This window comes from Panthera pardus, unplaced genomic scaffold, assembly GCF_024362965.1.
Source record: "Panthera pardus isolate Hobbes unplaced genomic scaffold, ASM2436296v1 HiC_scaffold_2, whole genome shotgun sequence".
In the NCBI taxonomy this organism is placed as follows: domain Eukaryota; kingdom Metazoa; phylum Chordata; class Mammalia; order Carnivora; family Felidae; genus Panthera; species Panthera pardus.
In genome coordinates, this window is record NW_026526765.1 from 58619189 (window position 1) to 58642518 (window position 23330).

Here is a 23330-nt window from a genome sequence, read left to right on the forward strand (position 1 = left end):
GAGTGGAAGCCTGCGGTTGAACACAAAAGGGTATTTGAGGGTCAGGGGAGCAGTTTGTAGGGGCTCACTGAACCCAGCCCTCTAATAACCAGTCAGAGCTATGCCTACCCCTGCAGCCTTCATCCGTCAAATCCTTGCGAGCTGAGCGCCTGATCCGCACATCACTGGACCTTGAGCTAGACCTGCAGGCGACCAGGACCTGGCACAGCCAGCTGACTCAGGAGATCTCAGTGCTGAAGGAGCTCAAGGAGCAGCTTGAACAAGCCAAGAGCCATGGGGAGAAGGAGTTGCCACAGTGGTTGCGTGAGGACGAGCGCTTCCGTCTGCTGCTGAGGATGCTGGAAAAGCGGGTAAGGGCTGTGCAAGAGGCAAGGGAGATGGCTCCCTCTGCCCTGGGGACCATCTGCTGCTGCAGGGGAGGGAGACCAGAGCTTTGAATAGCTCCTACAATCCTGTGACCCACTGAGAGTTTTCCCAGGGCCCCCCATGTCCATCAGCAAAGGGACCAAGGAATCCCTTTGCCCAGTAAACTTTATTAACTCTTGACCTGGGTACCAGACCCTTTTGCTGTATTTCCCTGTTTATGTGTGCAAGGCCTTATTATTCACATGTATATTCATCAAACATCGGGTATCTAATCTGCGCTGGGACACACACTTTAATAGAGTAAATACAAAATGCTGACCTGCCCCAGTGTGTGCCCAGTGTGGTCCCACAGAGTGGGTATCTCCAAAGATACAAGTTTGCATGTGGAAGAAGTCCCTCATAGCATGAGAACTCCCCATGGCCACTGCTCTGGGTCACCACCTAGAGGGGAGGAGGGCAGGGGAAATGCCAGTAGAGAAAGGGCACCGGCATCTAGATGCTGTCTCTCAGCAACACAGGAGGACTTTCCAGTTCAGAGAGCTCCAAAGCAGCAGTGGCTTAGGGTCTTTTATAACCCTGGGCTTTATCTTATCAATGGCTAGCAGAGGGTACAGCTTCATGGGGTATGTAGAGCTGGCAGTTTCTAAATGGCTAAAAAAAATCTGAGCTACATTTAAAGCAGTTGGTGGGGGTGGCTCAGCCAGTTAAGCATCTGTTGATTTCAGCTCAGGGTTGTGGGCTCGAGCCTTGTGTTGAGCTCTGTGCTGGGTGTGAAGCCTGCTTGGAATTCTCTCTCCCTCTTCCTCTGCCCTTCCCTGGCACATGTGTGCTCTCTCTCTCTCTCTCTCTCTCTCTCTCTCTCTCTCTCTCTCTCTTTCTCTCTCTCTCTGTCTCTGTCTCTTTCTCTCTTTCAAATAAATAAACAAATAAATAAAGCAATTGGATGCGTAAAACTTGACTTTGACACCAGTGGGCTCGTAAGCTGACAGGTCCCAGCCTGTCATGAAGAAGTAACAACATATGGTCAATACACAGAGTCCATTTTCAACTCATTTATATACTATCTGCCACTCCTGGATACAGTGGAGACAGTAGACTCCATCTACTGTCACCCATGGCAGGAATGACCTTTGCTAGTTTTCTCTGCTCACAGCCAAACCGTGCAAAAAGCACCTTACAGAGGATACTTGCCTGGATTGTTGGGAGAGCCATTAGCTGAAGCCCCAGCTCTTAATACAGGTGATAATGCCTTAGAGTAGGAAAGTGGTGGTGAGCTTCTAAAGTCTGGACTGGCCTGAGGACTTCAAATTGACTCTGGTAATTTCAGAAGTTCCGGAAACATTGGGGCACCTGGGTGGCTCAGTCGGTTAAGCATCCAACTTCGGCTCAAGTCATAATCTCATGGTCCATGTGTTCAAGCCCCACATCTGGCTCTGTGCTGACAGCTTGAAGCCTGGAGCCTGCTTCAGATTCTCTCTCTCTCTCTCTCTCTCTCTCTCTCTCTCTCTCTCTCTCTGCCTCTCCCCCACTTGTGCTCTTTCTCTCTCTCTCTCTCAAAAGTAAACATTAAAAAAATTTTTTTGAGTTCCAGAAATGTTTATTTCTAATTTACCACTTATACCCTGTATACTTATAATAGGGTTATAATAAGAGCGTTACAGGAAAATATAAAGTTAGAGAACATTTTAAAGGAGAGAAGGAAATAAACATATCCCTAACTTAATTGTAGTGGTCTATTACATTTATCTTTGAGGTTCCTGGTTGTCAAGGCAAAAAAAAAAAAAAAAAAGAAGAAGAAGAAGAAGAAGAAAACAAGTACATATGTGCCCTGTGTGCCCTGCCTTAAGAAAATACCAGTTAAGAAAACTTGGCCTTTCAATAGCAAAAGAATAGTACATCCATGACTGACTGATAATGACCTTCTACTAAAGAAACATTTAGATGATGGCTTCATTGACCAAAATTCCATCATCAAGCAGTGTTTTCAAGTATGTGGTACATGGATACTTCAGGGCTCTTTGTGGTTTGTTCTCAAAAGTGCTTCTGTAGGTTTGCCTTAGGAAGAAGGGGTGCAATGTTCCCAAAGCCCTTGGGCACAGCTGCATGATTGGAATTGTGTTTCCACCACTTCTTAGGTGTTTGACATTAAAGAAATGTCTTAACATGCCCGAACCTCAGTTTCCTCATCTGTAACGTAGAAGTAAGTATCATAGTTACCTTTCTAGGTGACCCTGAGGATTAGAAAGGTAGCACACATTTCACTAGGCAGCACACATCTCCAGACCACACGGGTATTCAGCTCCCTGGCCCCCAAAACCTGTCCACCCTGGCAGATGGTGGGATCACTTCTCACCTTTGTGAGCAGAGGTTCCTGGTGGAACAGAAATAGTGAGTGTGTCTGTTCTGCGATCCTCAGACCTCTTGACTATAGTAGACCCCTCATTTGTGCTAGAAAGTGTTCTCTGGCTGACCCCTTTCTAGAGGCCCTAAGGACCCTGTGCCACCTCACAGCCCTGCTTGCTTTGCCCTACAGATGGACCGAGCGGAGCACAAGGGTGAGCTTCAGACAGACAAGATGATGCGGGCAGCTGCCAAGGATGTGCACAGGCTTCGGGGCCAGAGCTGTAAGGAGCCCCCGGAAGTGCAGTCTTTCAGGTATGCAGGTGGGCCCCACCCTTTCACACCCAGCCTACCTGGCCTCCGTCTCACTGGCTGCTGTCCCGAGCCCCCTCCGCTGGCAGAGCACCGGCTCTCCCTGTGACAGATGCACATGCTCTGCCGAGCCATCCCTGGCACTCTGTGGGCTCCACAGTGCTTTCCCTCAGCTGTCTTTATCAGTCCCCACACAACTCGAGCTAATTTGTTAGCTCCTCTTGTTTAATGAATGAGCCACCTGCTCTGGCCTTTCCTCTTAGCATTTCCATCACCAGTCATTATGGAGGATTGGCTGAAATGATACATAAGCCTGGGGTGACGGATGCTCGCCTGGCCTCCCTGGTTCTGCCTGCTGCCTGCCAGGGTCTCAGGGAGGCATCTTCTTGCCTGGATCCAGCCAGATCACGGGAGGGCCCCAAATGCCACTTGGCCGGGACCTCCCATTCACAGAGGGCCTTGCGTTTAGACTCATGATATCTCTCAGGTAAGGCACTCATGGTTGTGTATGTGCTGCTAAAAAAAAAAAAAAAAAAAAAAAAGCCTTTCTGGAGTAGAAACATTTTAAATATACTGTCATTTGCGTAATTGTATTTGGACATCTCTTACTTTGTAAGCAACTGGGAATCTAAGACAAACAACACTACAAGTGACCCGGGGGCCCTTTTAAACTCAGAAAGGCCCATGACTTGAACTGAAGGTGGCTGGTCCTGCCAATGTCTCTCAATGAGAGGTTCCCAACCAGGGATGACGTGGGCACCACAGGGACCTTTGGTAACATCTGGGGACATTTTGGTTGTCACAACTGGAAGGGGGCGGGGGAAGCTGATGCTGACACACGGTGCTAGGGATGCTGTTAAACATCCTGCAGCACACAAGGCAGCCCTACAACAAAGAATGATCCTGACCATAATATGTCTAAAGGGCTGGCCTCTTTTGCAGGGAGAAGATGGCATTTTTTACCCAGCCTCGGATGAATATCCCGACCCTCTCTGCAGACGATGTCTAATCGCCAGAAAAGTATTTCCTTTGTTCCACTGACCACGCTGTGAACATAGACTGTGGCTAAAGTTATTTATGTGGTGTTATATGAAGGTACTGGGTCACAAGCCCTCTAGCGCTCTTGTCGGTGTGAAGACGAACAGATTTTTTTTTTTTTTTTTTAGTTTGGGTTCTATTAAAAAAAAAAAAGCAACAACAACAAAAAACCAGCATTAAAATGACAAGATTGTATAGTTTGTATATTTAGGAATGTATTTTTGAGAAAGAAAATTTAAATGAACTACAGCAGTGTTAAGTTGCTGCTCTTCTTAAAATAAAATTGTTTAGAATTTTTTTTCCTTTTTTTGTACAGCTCTACCTTCTAGAGGTTTCACTGCAATAAGAAGTAATGTTTCAGGGACGGTAATCCTAAAAGGACGTCCTGTAGGTGTCACAGCACAGCTGACCTTTCCTACTTAACATATTTTGTACAATATTAAAAAAAAAAAAAAAGCCAGGAACCATTGGGGGAATTCTGAGGTGCATTTGCAAGTCTTTATGAGCTGTGATGTGTTTTGATGTGGCCGCCTGACATGGAGCAGGCAGCAAGGAGCTGGCTGGCCACACGCCTGCCCCCGCCAGTCTCAGACGCCCAGTGAAACCACTGAAGTGAGTGAGGGAGGGCTATGGAAAGCTCCTTTCAGTTTTATCTCCATCAATAAAGTGGCCTTTCTGAACGAATTTTCTCTCTCTCTCTTTTCTCCCCCTCCCCTCACTGCATCTGTGTTTCCCTAATTTTTGACCTGCCCCTTCCTAACCATTTCCTCCCTGCCCATCCCCCTGTGCAGGAGACGGTTTTTCTTGGTTTTTCTTTTGCCAGAACCACCACTCATTCTATCATTAGATTAAAAGGGCTGCTCAGCCAGGGCTGTTGCAGATAATGGGACATCAGCCTTTAACAGACAAGTAGCCTATCCCCTCTTCCTTTTTCTGACATTATCCTGTGCAACCTTCCTCCAGGTACATTGCACCACCAACACATCAGAATCACTTTGGGCAGCTTGTTAAAAATACAGATGCCTGGACCCCATCCCAGACCCACTGACCCACCACCCTTTCTCAACTGGGATGGGCCCAGAGACCTTCTTTTATCCATGGTCATATGCACACCAAAGTTTGAGGGACCTACCCGTAAATGTGAATGAAGCTCAGGCAGAGACAGAGGCAAAATGGTGTGGCCCTGAATCCCATGAGAAAGTCACTTAGGTGACACTAATATGCATAACCTTCTCTAGGCCACTGGGGAGAGGGTGACAGAGGGAGTCAAGTCCCCTTCACTTGGCTGTGGAGGCTTTTCCCCTAATATTTCAGCTAATATTTGTTAGCTGAATATTTCTTACATTGGAGGAACCTATAATGGTGTAGAATTCACCATTATTCCCCACATGTGTCCAGGCCCTCCTTCCCATCTATCCACTGCAGTGTCTCACCATCAACCCAGGGCCTCCCCTCACCCCCAGGACTGCACTCTCTAAACACACCGGCCATCTGTGTATTCTCTCTTCTGCTGTGAAACTCCACCCCACGCGTTGAAGTTTGGTTTTGCAGTGTCTTCAAAGGAGTATCAATGCTGTCCCTGACCAGTCACAACAGGTCCAACATAAGAATTGTGTCCCACTGCTCCTGTGGCCCCTCATCCCTGCACAGCTCAGAGCTTCGAAATGCTGTCCTTGTTGGCCCTGGTCTTCTGTTAAGGGCACTGGCTGCAGCAGTGGAGCAGATGACCCAAGCTGGACAGTCAAGAGTGACCCATCCCATTGGCCATCACTCTTAGAGCAAAGATAGGCATGGCACCCCAGCTGGGCCAATCAGAGCCCTTCTTCTACACTTTCCACTTGAAGGTCAGAAACTAGATTTTCTCTTGCCAAAGCTTTCTGTAGCCATGGTTCACATTTCTGGGACCACCCCTGCAGAGAGAAGCAGATAGAAAAAGTGGGGAAACGGGGTGGACCTGGGGTTTGAATCCTTGCTTGATCTTAGCCAAAAGGCCAAGAAGCGATGGGGTTTGAATCCTCTGTCCTCATGGTAGTTGTAGTCTGTCTGGTGAACCAAGTCAAGAGTGCTAAGAAAAACACGAAGGTCCTGCAGTGGGACTTTTTCACTCAGTCACACCTTCAAAGCTCAGTCAGCCCTGCACACACCCATGGCATCATCTTCCCTAAAGCCGAGCTCCTGGCGCCCTCCTTGTATGTGGGGAAGACTATGTGGAGCAAATCCTCCTACCCGAGCAGTATGTCTCAGTGTTGCTGGTCCAGCTGATGGAGCATTTGCAGGAGGCCTTCTGTCAGCCATGGCACTGAATTCTCTAAACCGTTCACCGGCACCCCACCAATACATCCCATCGTTTGCCTGGCAAAGAACTGAAGAATAGATTAAGACATTTCCCTCAGAATTATGCATGTGTGTTCTCCAAAGCCTTCAGGAAACATGATTTCAGAAATGTGGAAAGATCTGCTTTGGGTCTCTCAGATAACAAATGACCAGAGCAGGGATGCAAACGCTGTCAGCCGGCTCCGAAATGTCTTTTGTGTTTCAGCTCTGGTTTCTGTTTCATGGCACTGTGGTCACACGTGGCCCCACTTGAAGGGAATTTGAACATTCGGTTTTGAAGAGTGAAGCCAGGAAATCCTGTGGTTTCTCTGCAAGGGGGTGTGGAGAAAGGTGGCACGATTAGGACACTAGCCTGAGAAAAGACTGGCTCCAACCATTTCATAAAACCAATGGTTGCCTTTGACTGTAAACCTTTTTCAATGTACACAGTGGCTATGTTTGTGCTTCCTGCATCCACGAAGGCTAATAAGGTTTGTCCAGTTAACTGTCCACCTGCTAATCAGACTCCAGCCACCTTAACCATTCTCTTACCATTCTTTGACCATTCTTCTCTGTATTCTCACACTTCTTTTCTGTATTCTGTATTTACAGTTCTAGTTCCTTCTGCCCAGTCCACTGTTCCTCCACGTCATCATCCTGTCTTCATATGGCTCTGTCTTTATCACTATCCTGCTCCCAGTTCAAGCCTCACCCCTCAGAAAGACCTCTCCCCCTGATCCTGGGCCACCCTATGCAACTTACCCCCCACACACACACATGTCACTTTCTGACACAATGACCCAATTAGTTTGTTCAGAGCACTCTGCAGTAATCTTGTCACATCTCCTCATCTGTCTCTTCCATCTAAAACATAAGATCTTAAAGCAGGGACCCTGTTTGCCGTGCATTTTGTTGTTGGGTGTGACACAGAGTGGGTCTTCGATAAATATTTGTGGAATGAATGAATGAGATCAGATGTCTGCCCCAGAGGTGTGTTCACTCCCTTCTTTGTCACTCCTGACCAGGACAAAAGAAGATTCTGGGTGGGACAGGAGTACTGAAGGCTGTTCTTTGCAGTGCCAGGTTGCAGACACCTCTTTGATCCAGCCCAGTGCACTCCCTGCCAAATACACACACTCCACCCTTCAGCATGAAGAAGCAGAAGTGATTGGGATTGCTAACACACACACACACACACACACACACACACACACACACACACACACAGTATTTACATTCTTTGGGGGGAAAGTCAGGTTATTTACCCCGAAATCATTTCTTGCCTGTAACAATTAGTTGCATTGCATTAATAGCTAATTATTACACACTACACGAAATCCAAAGGGTACAGAAGAGCATCAGTAGCACATCCTTCCACTCACTGTAGGCCTAGGCACTCTTCTAATAAACATTCACCTATTTTTAACTCATTTATCCCCATAACAACCCCATGAGTTAGGTATTATTATGACCATTCCCATTTTACCCTGGAGGAAACTGGCTCACACATCACACAGTTGATAAGTGGTAGACCTACGATTAAACCCAGTGTGTGCTCTCAAGACACCTCACTACAGTAACCAGAATTCTCCACACGTCTGCCCCCACCTGCCAGTTCCCTCCCTAAAGACAGTCCAGCTTGCCAGTTTCTTCCATGGTCCTTCCAGGGATAGGCAGTGTATTGTAAATATGCAGTGAATGGATGTATAATCTTATATGTATATTCTTTTTTCCACCTCAAAATGCATACTAAATGTACTGTCCTGTATCTTGCTTTTTCTCAATAAGGTATCCGTAAGCAGCTTCATTCTTTTTAACAATGATGTAGTATTCCACTAAATGGTGTACCCTAAATTAATCAATGGTCATTTATGTTATAGCCAATCTCTTGCTTTTACGATGTCTAACTGATCTTCATCCATCCATCTTTCCACACTTGTATGAGAATATCTGTAAAGTAAGTACTGCCTCCACTTTTTTTTTTTTTTAATTTTTTTTTTTCAACGTTTTTTATTTATTTTTGGGACAGAGAGAGACAGAGCATGAATGGGGGAGGGGCAGAGAGAGAGGGAGACACAGAATCGGAAACAGGCTCCAGGCTCCGAGCCATCAGCCCAGAGCCTAACGCGGGGCTCGAACTCACGGACCGTGAGATCGTGACCTGGCTGAAGTCGGACGCTTAACCGACTGTGCCACCCAGGCGCCCCTGCCTCCACTTTTATTTTTGGATAATATTTATTTTGGGGAGAGGGGTGCCTGGGTGGCTCAGACAGTTAAGCGTCCAACTTCAGCTCAGGTCATGATCTCATGGTCCATGAGTTCAAGCCCCATGTCAGGCTCTGTGCTGACAGCTTAGAGCCTGGAGCCTGCTTTGGATTCTGTGTCTCCCTCTCTCTCTGCCCCTCCCCTTCTCATGCATGTGTGCACACTTTCTCTCTGTCTCTCTCTCTGTCTCTGTCTCTGTCTCTCTGTCTCTCTGTCTCTCTCTCTCTGTCAAAAACATTAAAAAATATAAAGTAAAATATTTATTTTTAGGAAAGTGCAAGCAGGCGAGGGGCAGCGAGAGGGAGACAGAGGATCCAAAGTAGGCTGTGCCCTGACAAGCTGGCAGCAGCGAGCCCGATGTGGGGCTCGAACTCAAGAACCACGAGATCATGACCTGAGCTGAAGTTGGACACTCAACCGACTCAGCCACCCAGGAGCCCCTGACTCCACTTTTTAAATGCACCATCAGAGCTCTACGCGAAACTACAAATTGCCTCTCAGACATTTCTTCTCAGTGCGTTTGCTATCTTCACTAAGCAACATGAAGATTCGTGGAGATAATACACTTCAAGTACTGAACAGATAGATGAATTTGTTAGTGAATGGTAGGGAAGCTGTTATGTTCTAGCACAGGAATATACTCTAGTTCCTATATTCTAGATGTTTCTGGGGATAACTAAATTTAAAAGTTTGTCCTACACCATTAGTAAGACTTCTCTCAGAGCACTTGGGACTAAATAAATTTACGTAGGACATAATGGTAAGTCAAGTTTACAAGCAAAATATACATGAAGCCAATCAGAAGTGACAAGGGAGCATAAGCCTGACATTACAGTACTTTTTACCGCTTGCATTTATCTGTTTGATTTTTTGTTTTTGGCCATCTGTTCATGAGAATATTGGAGATCTCAGGGCAGGCATCATGCATGTCTTGTTCACTATTTTAATCCCCAGGGCCAGAGCAGTCCCTGACCGGTGGCAGACCCTCAAACAGTTGAATGACTTACACTAAGACCAAAGTTCTGTTTCTAGTCCTAGAAAGTGACACTCAAACCTGGGCAGACACTTTCCATTGGTTTCCAGTCCTCTCAGCAGGCTGCCTTGATAACAGTGACTTGATGCAGTGTTTCCCAAAGGGAGGCATCAGATAAAATGTTAGGTGGTATCTAGCTGAATTTTTTTTTGTAATTTCACTTCAACCTGCACATCAAACCCATGAATTCAAAGCTATTACTACTTCAGACGGGGATAAGTAAGTTAAAGTAAATCAATTTAAAGAAAAAGATAACATCATTAATACAGTGGAACAAAGAAATGTCAAAAATCCTGATGATGGAAACACAATTGGGAAAGACTGAGTTAATGTATCTAGAATAGTTCTAAAGGGTCACCTTGCACAATCTTCCATTTTACAGGCAAAGAAAGCAGGCCCAGGAGCTATGGCTTGCCAGCAATAAACTAAGCTCTTGGTAGCTAAGAGAAAGGGACAGTGATGTTCAGGGACCATTTTGAATCGTCTCTATCCCTGCTTCCATCTGGTGGCCTCAGTAAGAGCTGCCTGGTCAGGCTGATACACGAGATCCACCTGGGTGCTGCTGGAGCAGCATTTCTTATTCCTTCCACATCTACTTCATCCCGATGTTCCCCTAAGTCCTAATGCCCTTTGCTAATTACCATTGTATCTTCTGTGTAATCCTCTGCCCTTTTGAAAAGCTTAGATCTACTCTAATTTTTATTACTAAAACAATGGTGCTTCCCGCAATATAAAATCACTATTTTCAATCTGCTTTTTTATTTTATTTAATGTTTTATTTATTTGTGAGAGAGAGAGACAGAGCATGAGCGGGGAAGGGGCAGAGAGACAGAGAGACACAGAATCTAAAGCAGGCTCCAGGCTCTGAGCTGTCAGCACAGAGCCCTACGTGGGGCTCAAACTCACAAACTGTGAGATCATGGCTTGAGCTGAAGTCGGATGCTTAACTGACTGAGCCACCCAGGTGCCCCTGGAATCTGCTTTTTTCTAATACATTTGCTTCATCTGGAAATTCTAATAAACCCCTCCCTTCCCTCATCCATACTCAAGATTTACTGATCTAGTTGAAAATGCAAGAGGCAGCAGAAAGCAGCCACAGCAGCAATATCCCCTCCTCCTAGGTCAAGGCCCGACCTCAGTGTTGGTGCCAGCCCCCACATCTGAGCCATCTCCCATTGGGAGGAAGACAACACAGATCACTGCATTCTGATTCTGTCGCAGGGCTCTAGAAATAGTGACAGTAACCTTGCCATCCCCATCCCCCAGAACCCATTCCTCTTACCCTCCAAGTGCAGACCCAGAAGTCTAAAGGGCCCTATCCTTCAACTTGGCTTCTTTCCACCTGGAATGTCCCTCATCCCATACCCAGCCCAAACATCACCTTTAGAAACACTTCCTCATCACCTACCACCCAGGCCTCACTGCCACCTCCATCAACAGCCCACACACGTCTTCCTTTTCTTAATATTTTTTAATGTGAGTTCTCTCCCAATGATGGCCAGCTGCTTGTGAGCACAGATTATGTCTAATTCATCTGTGTCCCTGGATGCCCATTTCTGAGCTATGGGTGCTGGTGATGTCACCAAACTCAAGGGGTTTGCTGCTTGGGGTGCATCAAATTGAACACAACCCAAGCAAACAACTTTAATCACTTGTTACAAGCAAGGAGACAGGGAGGTAGCTCTCAAAGCACTGACTGTCTCCCCCATGGGCTTAGTACAGGAAGCTTTTATTCCGTGTATTGTGGGGGTGGGTAGGAGCAGGGAGCTTGCATAAGCACTTTAGTTCAATGGCACACGCCTAGCACGTCAACATGCTAGAACACACGTTGTGTGTTCAAAAAGGCAGAAAACTGCCCACAGAAAGAAATCTTAGTATTATAATGAGCTAAATGTAACTTGAGGTCCACTCAGGGGGGCTTTTGTGCATATCCTTGGCTCCAATCCAGCTCAAACTGGTTCCTGTAGGGCCTATCAGGTGAGAGGGACCTAGCAAGGGGCTATCAGGTGAAACAATAGTTGGGTGTCTCCTTGGCTGGAACTGTTGGTTCTGCAAAACAAAACACATTTCTTCCCTGCTTTGTACTTTCCTTCCCTCCCTTCTGCTGATCGTTCTCAGCCCTCTTGTTTGAGAAACTTCCCATTGCATCCTAGTTAACAGTGACTGTTGAACAAGTAAGGGGGTGAAGGAAGGAAGCAACATGGCAGGGGAAGGAGGCTGTCTGGGTCTGAGTTGTGCCCACCACTGCCCTTTAACCCTCAGGGTCCCAAGGGTGCCTTAACAAGCTGGGGGGAGGTTATGGGAAAACTACCACTGTCCAAGCCTCCCAAACTTTCTCTGGCTTCCTCCTACCTGAGTGCAAAGGCTGGTGTGACACTGGGCCCAGACAAATGACAGATCAGCGGGAAGGAGAAGCAGGGACTATCTCTCCAATAGCAGGAAGGGGACAAAGAGGCTTTCTGATGGGAGGGGGAAGACTTACCTCCTCCTAGGTCAGGGCCTTGTCTCAGTCCCATCCCCTCTCTGTAGAAGTCATTCTGCAGGGAGAGTTTTCATTACCACTAGGGTAACAAAGAGGGCTTGCCCTCACCTAGAGCCTCAGTATGGGAGCTTGGTGCCTTTTTTTTTTTTTTTTAAGTTTGGAATTTGTTTTCTAGGGCTGCCTGGGTGGCTCAGTCGGTTGAGCACCCCACTCTTGATTTCAGCTCAGTTCGTGATCCCAGAATCAGAGGATCGAGCCCAGCATTAGGCTCTTCCCTGAGCATAGAGCTTTCTTAATTCTTCTCTCTCTCTCTCTCTCTCTCTCTCTCTCTCCCTCCCTCCCTCCCTCCCTCCCTCTCCCTCTGCTCCGCTCCCCTGCTCACATGTGCTCTTAAAGAAATTTTTTAAAAATAAATAAGGGTACTTCAGGGATGCCTGGGTGGCTCAGTCAGTTAAGCATCCAGCTTTGGCTCAGGTCATGATCTTGCAGTTTGTGAGTTCGAGCCCCATGTCGGGCTCTGTGCTGACAGCTTAGAGCCTGGAGCCTGCTTCAGATTCTGTGTCTCCCTCTCCCTCTGCCCCTCCCCTGCTCGCACTCTGACTCTCTCTGTCTTTCAATAATAAATAAATGTTAAAAAAAATTTTAAAAAAATAAGGTTACTTCAGTGGCTCAGTTGAGTGTCCAACTCTTGATTTCAGCTCAGGTCATGATCTCACAATTCCCGAGATCGAGCCCCTCCTTGGGCTCTGTGCTGACAGTATGGAGCCTGCTTGGGATTCTCTGTCTCCCTCTCTCTTTGCCTCTCTCTCTCTTTCAAAAATAAATGAACATTAAAAATTGTTTACTATTATTATGTAAATAAGCAGCGTACATGGTAAAAAAAAAAAAACAAAAACCCAAAAACTCAAGTGCTACAGAAGGACATAAAAGTTACCCTCATCTCCTGGAATCCATGATTAATAGTTAAACTAGTGGTTTCCACTTTAAATAATTGAACTTGTTAAACAAAATTCAACTGCATGAATTTGAGGGTCTAATTGGCTTTATTAAGTGATTCATGAATCCATGGCATCCCATCCAACAAGTACCAGAGAGCTCTGTGGAGTTCTATAAATTGGAAGGTTTTTATGGGAAGAAGGCAGGGAAAGAAGTTATTACCAAAAGAAAAGGATTGTTTCCGGACACCTGGGTGGCTCAGTCTGTTAAGTATCCGACTCTTGGTGTCAGCTTGGGTCATGATCTCTCAGTTCATGAGTTTGAGCCCCACGTCCAGCTCTGTGCTGGCAGCGTGGAGCCTGCTTGGGATTCTTTCTCTCTCTCTTGTCTCTCTCTCTCTCTCTCTCTCTCTCTCTCTCTCTGCCTCTCCCCTTCTCCCTGTCTCTCTCTCTCTCTCTCAAAATAAATAAATAAACTTACAAAGAAAGATGAAGAAAAAGAAAAGGAGTGTTTCAGGCAAGATCACCTTACCTTTGGGGAAGGCATGGAGCCTTAGGTGCAAATTATCTCCTTTTCCTTTGGAGGATAGGGAGGTTCATGTGGCTGATTACCTCACTGATGCTGGCCAGAAAATTCCTGACAGACCTGTTAAGACTACATTTCTGGAGGAGTCTGAAACTGCAATTAGGTTATGTATTAAGTCTAGACTTGGTGACTTGGCTTAAGTGATGCCATTTAGGGTTTGTGGCTTTCTTTTTAACAATTCCCCCCTTTTGATCAGACTCTCAGCCTGAGAGCTGTGATCAAAATTGAAGGTATTTGGGCCACTGTCAGCTGCTACTCTGAAGCTCTTACATAAGTTTCTCTTGTTCCCTTTGTGTGGTATCCATAGGTCATGATGTTTTTTGCTTAACCCTGTGATACTCTTAGATCACAACTCCAGGCTTATAATCCTAAACCAGTCATTCTCATTGCTTTTCCAGTGTCCCAGTCTCAGGGAGATCATCTGTTTGATAGTTAGTGGCTACAAACATGCATTTAAAACTTTTGAGAGAATATAATGCACCAGGAAGATTATAAGAAGGATAGTTCCTAATATTTGGAGTCATAGTCCCCAAGACCCAAACCAATCACAGAAAGACCTCATTGCAGGAGTCAGCCTTTTAAACCAAGTGGCTTGCTCAGTGATCTCAAGCAACTGAGTTTCAGCTCCCCCAGAAGTGTTAACCCAGATACAGCAGGTGGTGTTAGCCACAGCACAGACACCTCCTTTCTCAGCTAAAAGATAATCAAGAGCTATTCTCCTGTCAAAAAAAAAAACAAAAACAAAAACAAAAACAAAAACAAAAAAACACTGGCCAGAGAGCCTAAGAATCTTTGTTGGGCAGCTATAGATTTAGTAGCAGATTCTGCAATGATTTTAAGAATTAAGAAGTTCCTGATGAAAGCCTCATTTTCATTTATGCCTAACCAGGGAAATGGGGACCTGCCAAAAGGAGTGAATCCTGAATCCTGAAAGCCTCCTGCTGGGTCCTTTCTAACTCAACATTGTAAATTCGGGAGAGTCGACTGATGAGATCTCTTATTTTGCTTGTAAAAAATTAGGGGCAGCTAGATTTTCTTCTATCCAGAAATAAAAGGTCATTCCAAATTCCAGGTTACCTGCCCCCCTTAGCGATGGTGTGGAAAATGCAGATGAGGGTGTTATTTTCCTAAGAGAATGTCAGAGCAAAGGAGAGGAGAGGAGAGGAGAGGAAAGGAAAGGGGAGGGGAGGGGAGGGAGGGGGAGGGGGAAGGGAGAGGGGAGGGAGGGGAAGGGGGAGGGGAGGGAAGGGAAGGGAAAGGAAGGGAAGGGAAGGGAAGGGAAGGGAAAGAAGAAAGGTTTCATGTTCACTTAAAGTATGACATCTTGATCCAGAGTCTTGGATGGAAATAGCCTACCTCGATGTCAGCTACTTCCTTTCTCATCCTCAATGTCAGCTACTTCCTTTTTCGTCAGGTTGATGTGGAGGTCTCCAGCAAGGTCAGTAGTCAGGAGCACTTGGTAAGGTACCTTCTCACGACCCGAGAGCCATCTTCCTCTGATATGTTTCCAGAATATACAGTCACCAAGCTTAAGACTGTGACTTGTAGCAGGATTGCAGGGCTGCCAGAGCACCTGGCTACAGGGGTCCCAAACAGACCAGGTCCGGCCGCTCTCTGCTAACAAAATCTGAAGGCAGAGAGATGAGACACAGTAAAAACAAGAAAGGAATTTATTTCAGGGAGACCAACACCGAGAAGACAGAGGGCTAATGTCTCAAAGACTGTCTCCAAAGTGCTGAAAATACTTCCAGGCTTATATAAAGAAAATGTAGGACAAGGTTGGTGATGTGTGCAGGTGGGCAGTGAAGGTCAAGTTGATCACTGGCAGGGTCCTGCTGGCTCAGAGCAGTCTTTATTGCTTGAGGGGGTATTTTCAGTTCCTTTCATGGGATGCTTTGCCTGCAGGGTCTTTTGCCCAAGTTAACAAATAAGCTAGAAAGAACTTAATCAATTAGAAAGTTTGAGGTCAAAATGAAGGTAGTTACAGTCTTTTTTTATGACCAACAGGATGCTTTGAATTGGGATCTAGGAAGGTTTCTTCTAACCTGTTGATGATAGGCTTGAGCATAAGACATTAGAGACTTCCAGTAGCTGGTCATACTAGCATGAAACAAGGGATCAGCAGAAAGTTGTTATGCCAGTCAGTAGACATTGGTCTGCTAGTGACTGTCATGTGGAGTGAGTTTATGTTTCCAGAATGGGGAACTTCGAACAGTCAGCAAGACCAAAGGCAATACCTTGGGCCAGGAGTGTCCGGTAGTTTTGGCAAGTTTAGAAATTTTAAGTTTGAGGATCCCACTGTCAGCGAGCCCTCTTACTCAACTATAGACCCCAATAGTTATTCCTTATCTAGCACTCTTGAGGCTTTGCAATGACTGGAACATTCCAATCACCAGACCAGAAAAGCCCTGATAACAATGGAATGCCTAGAAGACCACATCCCTGCCCATGATCACAGGCTGAATACATACTGAGCTCTACCCATGATCATGTGCTCCCTACTTTCTCTCTTGCATGTATCCCCTGAACCTCTTCCTATAAAACTTTAGGTGCCCGTCTTGTCAAGAGAGAGGTTGGTTGTTAATGCTTGAACTTGCTACCTCCCCCAGCTGCCGGCACCCAAAATAAATTTCTCCCTTTCTCTTTTCCAAACTCCAGTCTTTTGAGTTATTGGCTTCTCTTGCAATGAGTTAGTTTATCTGAGTTTTGTTTGGCAACAGTGTTGACAAACCCAGCCCGGAGCTGTGCTTATGATTTGTCCAGCCACTTTGGGACTCCCCAGGATGGACCAGGTGTAACAGTGCCAGGGGTTTCCACATTCATTTTCTGAGTTAGCAGCTCCAATAGCTTGGTAACACCAATTAGTTCTCTCAACCATGTCTAATGACTGAGGATGATAAAACAGTGTTAATTCCAAAAGTTTGTGAGACTTTCATTAAAGCTCATATGATTAGTTGGGGCACCTGGGTGGCTCAGTCTGTTAAAAGTGCAACTTTGGCTCAGGTCACAATCTTGTAGTTGGTGGGTTCGAGCCCCACACAGGACTCTCTACTGTCCGGGTGGAGCCTGCTTCAGATCCTCGGTCTCCCTCTCTCTGCCCCTACCTCTTATGCGTGCTCTCTTGCTCTCTTTCTCTAAAAATCAAATAAACATTAAAAAAAAAAGAGCTCATATGATTTGTTCAGTGAAGTGGATGCCTCAATCACTGGAGATTATGGAGGATATACCCTAAGTGAGAAATATATTCCCTAACATTATCTTTGCCATTATGAATACCCCAACCCATCCAGAAGACACACATACAACAAGAGCATATTGATAGCCCATACTAAGTAGCAGCTGAATGAAGGCCAGCTGCAGATGTTCAGAGTCCAGAGGGAGGAGGTCGGAGGCTACTGGAAATAAAAATAGCTTTTCCAGGATTATGGGTCTGACTGGTCAGACATTGCAGGCTCTTGCAATGAAGACTAGAAGTCTCCCCACCAATGTCTATTCATAATTTGAGTCATCTTAAATATATTGTAGTGGGTGAAGGAATGCAAAAACTGTAAAATGGGGTTTGTCAGGTAGCTGGGAAGAACCATCTTGGGCTCTCCATTACCCCCAACTGTTTAATTTACAGCCCCGTTTACCCACCACAAGCTCTCTGATTCAGGAGCAGACTGTCACCATGATACAGGGACATCAGGATGGCTAAATGACTGCCATAAAATAGATACAATAATACAAAAGAGTTATAAGTTAGATTTAAGCTTGTTTTCTGGCAGATGGAATAGATTAAGTTGACTGTCCAGATGGGTCAAACTTTATAAAATATTTGTGGAAAAGACACTTAAAGGTTTGTACTTGTCCTTGACAAGTCAAGTTCCAAATAACCCCACCTCCCTGCTGCACCCTTTTTTCTTTTGATAAGAATTACCCACCTCCAGGGGTGCCTGGTGGCTCAGTCAGTTAAGCATCCAACTTCAGCTCAGGTCATGATCTCACAGGTTTGTGGGTTTGAGCCCCGCATCAGGCTCTGTGCTGACAGCTCAGAGCCTGGAGCCTACTTCAGATTCTGTGTTTCCCTCTCTGCCCCTCCCCTGCTGACACCCTCTCTTTCTCTCTCACTCAAAACTAAATTAAAAAACGTTTTTAAAAAAACATTAAAAAATTTTTTTTAAAAAAGAATTACCCCCCCCTTAAAGTTTGCATATCAAAGAGATGGTTTAGATAAGAGTTCTGAAAGACTCTGGGTACAACATTTATTTATTTATTTTGTGGAGAGTGCAAGCACGGGTTGGGGGCAGTGAGAGGGGGACAGAGGATGTGAAGCCGGCTCTGCACTGTCAGGCTGACAACAGCAAGCCCGATGTGGGGCTCGAGATCACAAACCTCAAGATCATGACCTGAGCCAAAGTCGGATGCTCAACCAACTGATCCCCCCAGGTGCCCCTGGGTACAACATTTATATCTCAAAGGCACTAGGCAGGATGGTGGTGGTAAGCAAACTCTTCCTAAGACATTTTCCCCTTAAAGCCAGAGTTTTTATAATACTTACAATCCTTTTGAAATAAATAGGGGAAATTTGGGGATTAGTAAAAAAGATTGGTGAACTTCCAGTTGTCTTTGGAAACACACCTCTGGTCCTGCAAAGACTAGGTGTGTAAAGTAAGGACAGCTGTTCGTGATTCTGCAAAGAATTGGGTTGCCACCTAAATGACATCAAGGACTCACACACACACACACACACTCACACCTCTGGTACCATACTTTCATTTCCCTCTGGGTACATTTAGCTTAGGGTTGAAGGCCTAAAGAAATTCCTGTCAGGATTCAGCCAGGAAAAACCGTAAATATTTCTTGTAGTATTAAATAACTTCAGGGCCCCAAGAGTTGTCCTCAAAGAGGGTGCAAAAGATACTCTTGTCCCACGATCTGGAGTCACTCCCAAATAGAGCCAGAGAAAGGACCAACAACCTGCATGTCCCAGGCAGACAGAAAGCCAAGTCAAGTCCTTAGGATGTAAAGTGAGACAAACGAGAAGGCAATTGCTATCAGTGAGGAGAAAGAATCAATAACCAATTAGGTTGGATTTGAAAAGGATAGGATGACATGAAATTTTCTTTTCCTCTCTCTCTACCGGGTTCAGAAGGTAATCTATTTACAAAAACTTGCGAGGATCTTCCCTGGATTTAAGAAATTCTTTTGGCCTGTGACCAAGGAGTGAAAGAAAGATACCTGAAAAGGATTGCCTGTAGCCTCAGGTGGCCTTATTTTAAAAGGTAATGGTTTTAATAAGTGTCTTCAAGTAGAAAGGCAATTCAGAGGATTACTAGAATGAGCACTCCAGTAAAGGATAGAAGGGAGCAGGGAGGAATTATATCAGTCTTATATGTCAGTCTCATAGGCCCCACTTCTTGGTACCTTTCCTCTCCTTAATTTGTCATTATCCTTTTGCAAGGAATCTCTCAATGAAGCTATTTTGGATATTTGAAACCTTCTGGAGGCTTCTGCATGCAATTAGTTCCCATTGTGTTTAACTTGGGAATGCTTGCTTTCAAGTACACAAATGATCTATCTTATCTAATTGGACCGGTCCCCATCATGGTCATTATAATTGTAGGTTGATTTAGTAAGACATTGCCATTTTACTAGATATTTGCAACTCCTGAGACTGTAGTTCTTAGAAAATGGGCAAGTGTGCCCGAAGGTGGCAGGCTTACCTCTCTGGATTTAAAGAATCCTACTTCTTTTGGCTAGGCCTTTTGTTTTCTCTGAGCCACACTAATAATCTGAGAAGTGTGGAAAGAACTGAACCCGCAAGCCCCAGGAGCAAGGGCTGAGGACCGATTCCAAACAAATGGAGAACTTGCAAGTGCCACCAGCAATTTCTGACTTGGAATATGGGAATCTGGAGATGAAACCTAAGGCCTGGGGTTCTTTTTTGGCTTCTGAGACACCACTTAGCTATCGCCTTTGTTACACAAAACAAGGCAGAAAAACCTGTGCACCTTAACTTACCAGCAGTAACCTAGAGATGTTACTGCATCCTGGCCACCAAGATGGTTCTGTAGGTACTGCCACTAATTCCCATAGGACCTGGCATTGGACTTCCTTTACATTTTTAAAAATATGTATTTATTTTGAGAGAGAGACAGAGAGAGATCAAAGGGGGGAGGGTCAGGGAGAGAGGGAGGGAAAATCCCAAACAGGCTCCACACTCAGCGTAAGCCCTACTGAAGGCTTGATCTCACAACTGTGAGATCATGACCTGAGCCAAAATCAAGAGTCAGACACTTCACTGACTGACTGAGCCACCCAGGCGCCCAAGAAAGGATTGGACTTCCAAAGTCTCCTGTATCCATTTGCTAGGGCAACCATACAAAGTAGCACAGACTGGGGAGCTTACATACCAGAAATTGATTTTCTTATACTTCTAGAGACTGGAAGACTGACATCGATGTGTCGGCAGGCAAGGCCAGTGATTTCTGAGGCCTTTCTCCTTGGTTTGTAAATGGCATTCTTCTCCCTTGTCTTCACCTGGTGGTGATGGTGTGTGTGTGTGTGTGTGTGTGTGTGTGTCCTAATTTCCTTCTATAAGGACATGTATCAGATTGGATTAGGCCCCACTCTCATGACCTGATTTTAACTTTATTACCTCTTTACCGACCCTCTCTCCAAACACAGTTGTCAGTGATTCCTCTTGCTCAATTATAGACCCCAGCAATTAAAACCATAAATGGACAAGACCTCTTAACTCACGCTCTAACTAAAACCTATTGTGCTTATTTCTTACAATTTTTTTTGAGAGAGAGAGTGTGTGTGCAAGCTATGTGTCAACAGGGGAGGGGCAGAGGGCGAGAGAGAGAGAGAGAGAGAGAGAGAGAGAGAGAGAAAGAGAAAGAGAGACAGAAAGAGAGGGAGAGAGAATCTTAAGCAGGTTCCACACCCAGCTTGGAGCCCCCACGCCCAAGGAGGGGCTGGATCTCATGACCGAGAGATCATATCTGAGCCGAAATCAAGAGTCGGACACAACAGACTGAGCCATGCAGGCATCCCCTTATAACACTTTCTTGAGGCATTGACAAAGATGTTTTACAATGACCAGATTATTCCAGCCATAATTCCCAATGACCAGATTATTCCAGGCCATAAAAGCCCTGATAGTAATGGAATGCTTAGAGGATCACATTCCATCCCCTTCCCTGCCCATAATCAGGCACTGAACACATACTGCCCCTCACTCATGATCATGTGCTCCCTACCTGCTGTCTTGCATGTATCCCTGAAACCTCTTCCTATCAAACTTTAGGTGTCCATCTTATAGGTGAAGAGGTTGGTTGTTAAGGCTTGAGCCTTCCACCTCCCCCTGCTGCTAATACCCAAAATAAATTTCTCCTTTTTTTTTTTTTAAAGTAATCTCTACACCCAGTGTGGGGCTTGAACTCACAACCCTGAGATCAAGAGTTGCATGCTTTACTGACTGAGCCAGCCAGGTGTCCCAAATTCTTCTTTTCTCTTTTCCAAACCCTCATCTTCAGAGCTACAGGCTTCTCTTGCAATGAGTTTATCCGAGTTGTGTTAGGCAACAGTGTTGGAAAACCCAGCCAGGAGCTGAACTGTGCTTTTTTTTTTTTTTTTTTTTTTTTTTTTTTTTTTTTTTTGGCCAGCCCCCGTGGGATTCTCCAGGACGGAGTAGTTGGCCAAGGGTTCCCCCTTTTGTTTCCTGAGTTAGTGGCTATGGTCAATGGATAGGTAACTGGAGAGGCTGCTTTTAGACAACAGGCTTCAGCAACGGAAACTTGATCAAGGCAAAAAGGCCCACAGCAACCACCAGGCTGAATACACACAGGCCCATCAGGGGACCCAACTCAAAATATCCATAGGCCTTAACTGACCAATGGGTTACAACCAGGTACAGTTACCACAAAAGGTAAAATCCCATACATTCTCATACTTTCTCACCTCTCCCTTTAAATACAGCCCCCCCCCCCACTGACCCACTGCCTCATTGCAGACCGTCTCTCCTCTGCTGTCCTGCCCACCACTCCCTTGTGTTATATTCAATAAACTTCTATCACCTTTGTTATGCCTCTGGTGAACTCTCACCTCCTGCATCACCTGTCCCCACCCGCATTCAGGGGCCGTATCCCATCAGAGAGATGCCGTAGTAACACAGTCACATTCTGAGGCATTAGGGGTTAAGATTTTGACATGAACTGGGGGGAATGCAATTCAGCCCATAACACCCCCTTTGGAAGACAAAAACTTATACTCTTCCACTACTTATCCAAACCCTCTAATGGCTTCCATTGTGCTTAGAATAAAATTTACAATGCTGGCTCTGATTTAGAAATTCCTATATGCATCACTTTTGCCAATTTCTCCACTTGGCTCACACCCTATCCCTGTCTTTTCTGTTTTCAGATACATTTAGCTCCTACCTCAGGTCATTTGCATTGGATACCTCTCTGCTTTGAACCTTACTATTCATTCAATTAGGAAACAGTTTTTGGGCAATGCCCTGTGACAAGCACCACTCCAGAAGAAGGGTCTTTCAAAATGGGCAATATGCACCTTGAGGTGCATTCCAAGGAAGACATTCCAAGGGGCCTGTGGACCTGTATACATCAAGGAAATCCATCTAAAGATCTTGAGTTTTCATATTGTCTTTCCTAAAACTGATTTGCCTACAAATTCAGTTACCCAACTTTTTTTTGTATACTCTCCTGTCCACAAGAAAAGGCATAATACCTCTCCCATTGCTCTTGGTATAAAATAACAGGATCTGAACAGGGCACACTTCCAGAATGTATTTCTCCTGAAGGCAAAGCCTTAAGCACCAAGCAAAAGATGCTCCATTAAAAGATAGCCCTTACTTTCTGCTTTATATTGAAGGTGGAGCTCTGTTCATCCATTTGTCAATCCACCAACTCATCCCTCCATGAGTTCATCTTTCCCTCTTAGAATTTAGAAACAAGATGTCATGAGAACACGTATTCACTTTTATTTGGTTTAAAAGAAAATAGGGGTGGCTGGGTGGCTCAGTCGGTTGAGCATCCAACTTCAGCTCAGGTCATGATCTACATTCTGTGGATTCGAGTCCCACATTGGGTTCTGCACTGACAGCACAAAGCCTGCTTCAGATCCTGTCTCCCTCTCTCTCTGCCCCCATGCTCTTTCTCTCTCTCTCTCTCTCTCTCTCTCAAAAATAAATAAACATTTAAAAATGCTTTTAAAAAATAAAAGTAAAGGTAAACTTTTAAGTTAAAAACATTAAGTAAATATTGATGAGGGATCGTGAGGCAGGGTGAGGGCAAAACACAAGCTAGCACACCCCCCCCCCCCAGGTGGGACATGTGTGATATTCCCTGAACACTTTGGCTACCCCAAAACAAGAAAGGACAAAAAACAAATGGTTAAACTGGTAAGTCTCCACCAGTTTACCCGAAAAAGGCAATCCCATCAACAGCCTCCAGTCCAGGAATTCCCTACTGTCTCAATGTTAATGCCTTGCTAGAGGGAAAAAAACAACCATAGCTTGACAATAGCCTAGGCTTCCAGTAAGTCTTGGGCATGTGAAATCTCTTTGGAAACTCCCTCTTGACTTTATCTCCCCTCTAGACTTTATCTCCCCTGACTCCATAAAATGCTCACCCCCCACAACCCCAGTGCAGT

At 45.3% G+C, this 23330-nt stretch overlaps 1 protein-coding gene across 4 annotated transcripts in view; it reads left to right on the forward strand.

Moving 5' to 3' along the window:
• Positions 1–4740, forward strand: part of WWC1 (WW and C2 domain containing 1) — a 153996-nt gene extending 149256 nt beyond the window's left edge. For all 4 annotated transcript variants that reach the window (XM_019450242.2, XM_019450243.2, XM_019450245.2 and 1 more), the window contains 3 exons: positions 117–350; positions 2900–3021; positions 3961–4740. In XM_019450242.2, the coding sequence (XP_019305787.1) occupies positions 117–350; positions 2900–3021; positions 3961–4027 (423 nt within the window). In that variant the 3' untranslated portion in view covers positions 4028–4740. The remainder of the gene's footprint in view (positions 1–116; positions 351–2899; positions 3022–3960) is intronic.
• The last annotated feature ends 18590 nt before the right edge of the window (positions 4741–23330 follow it).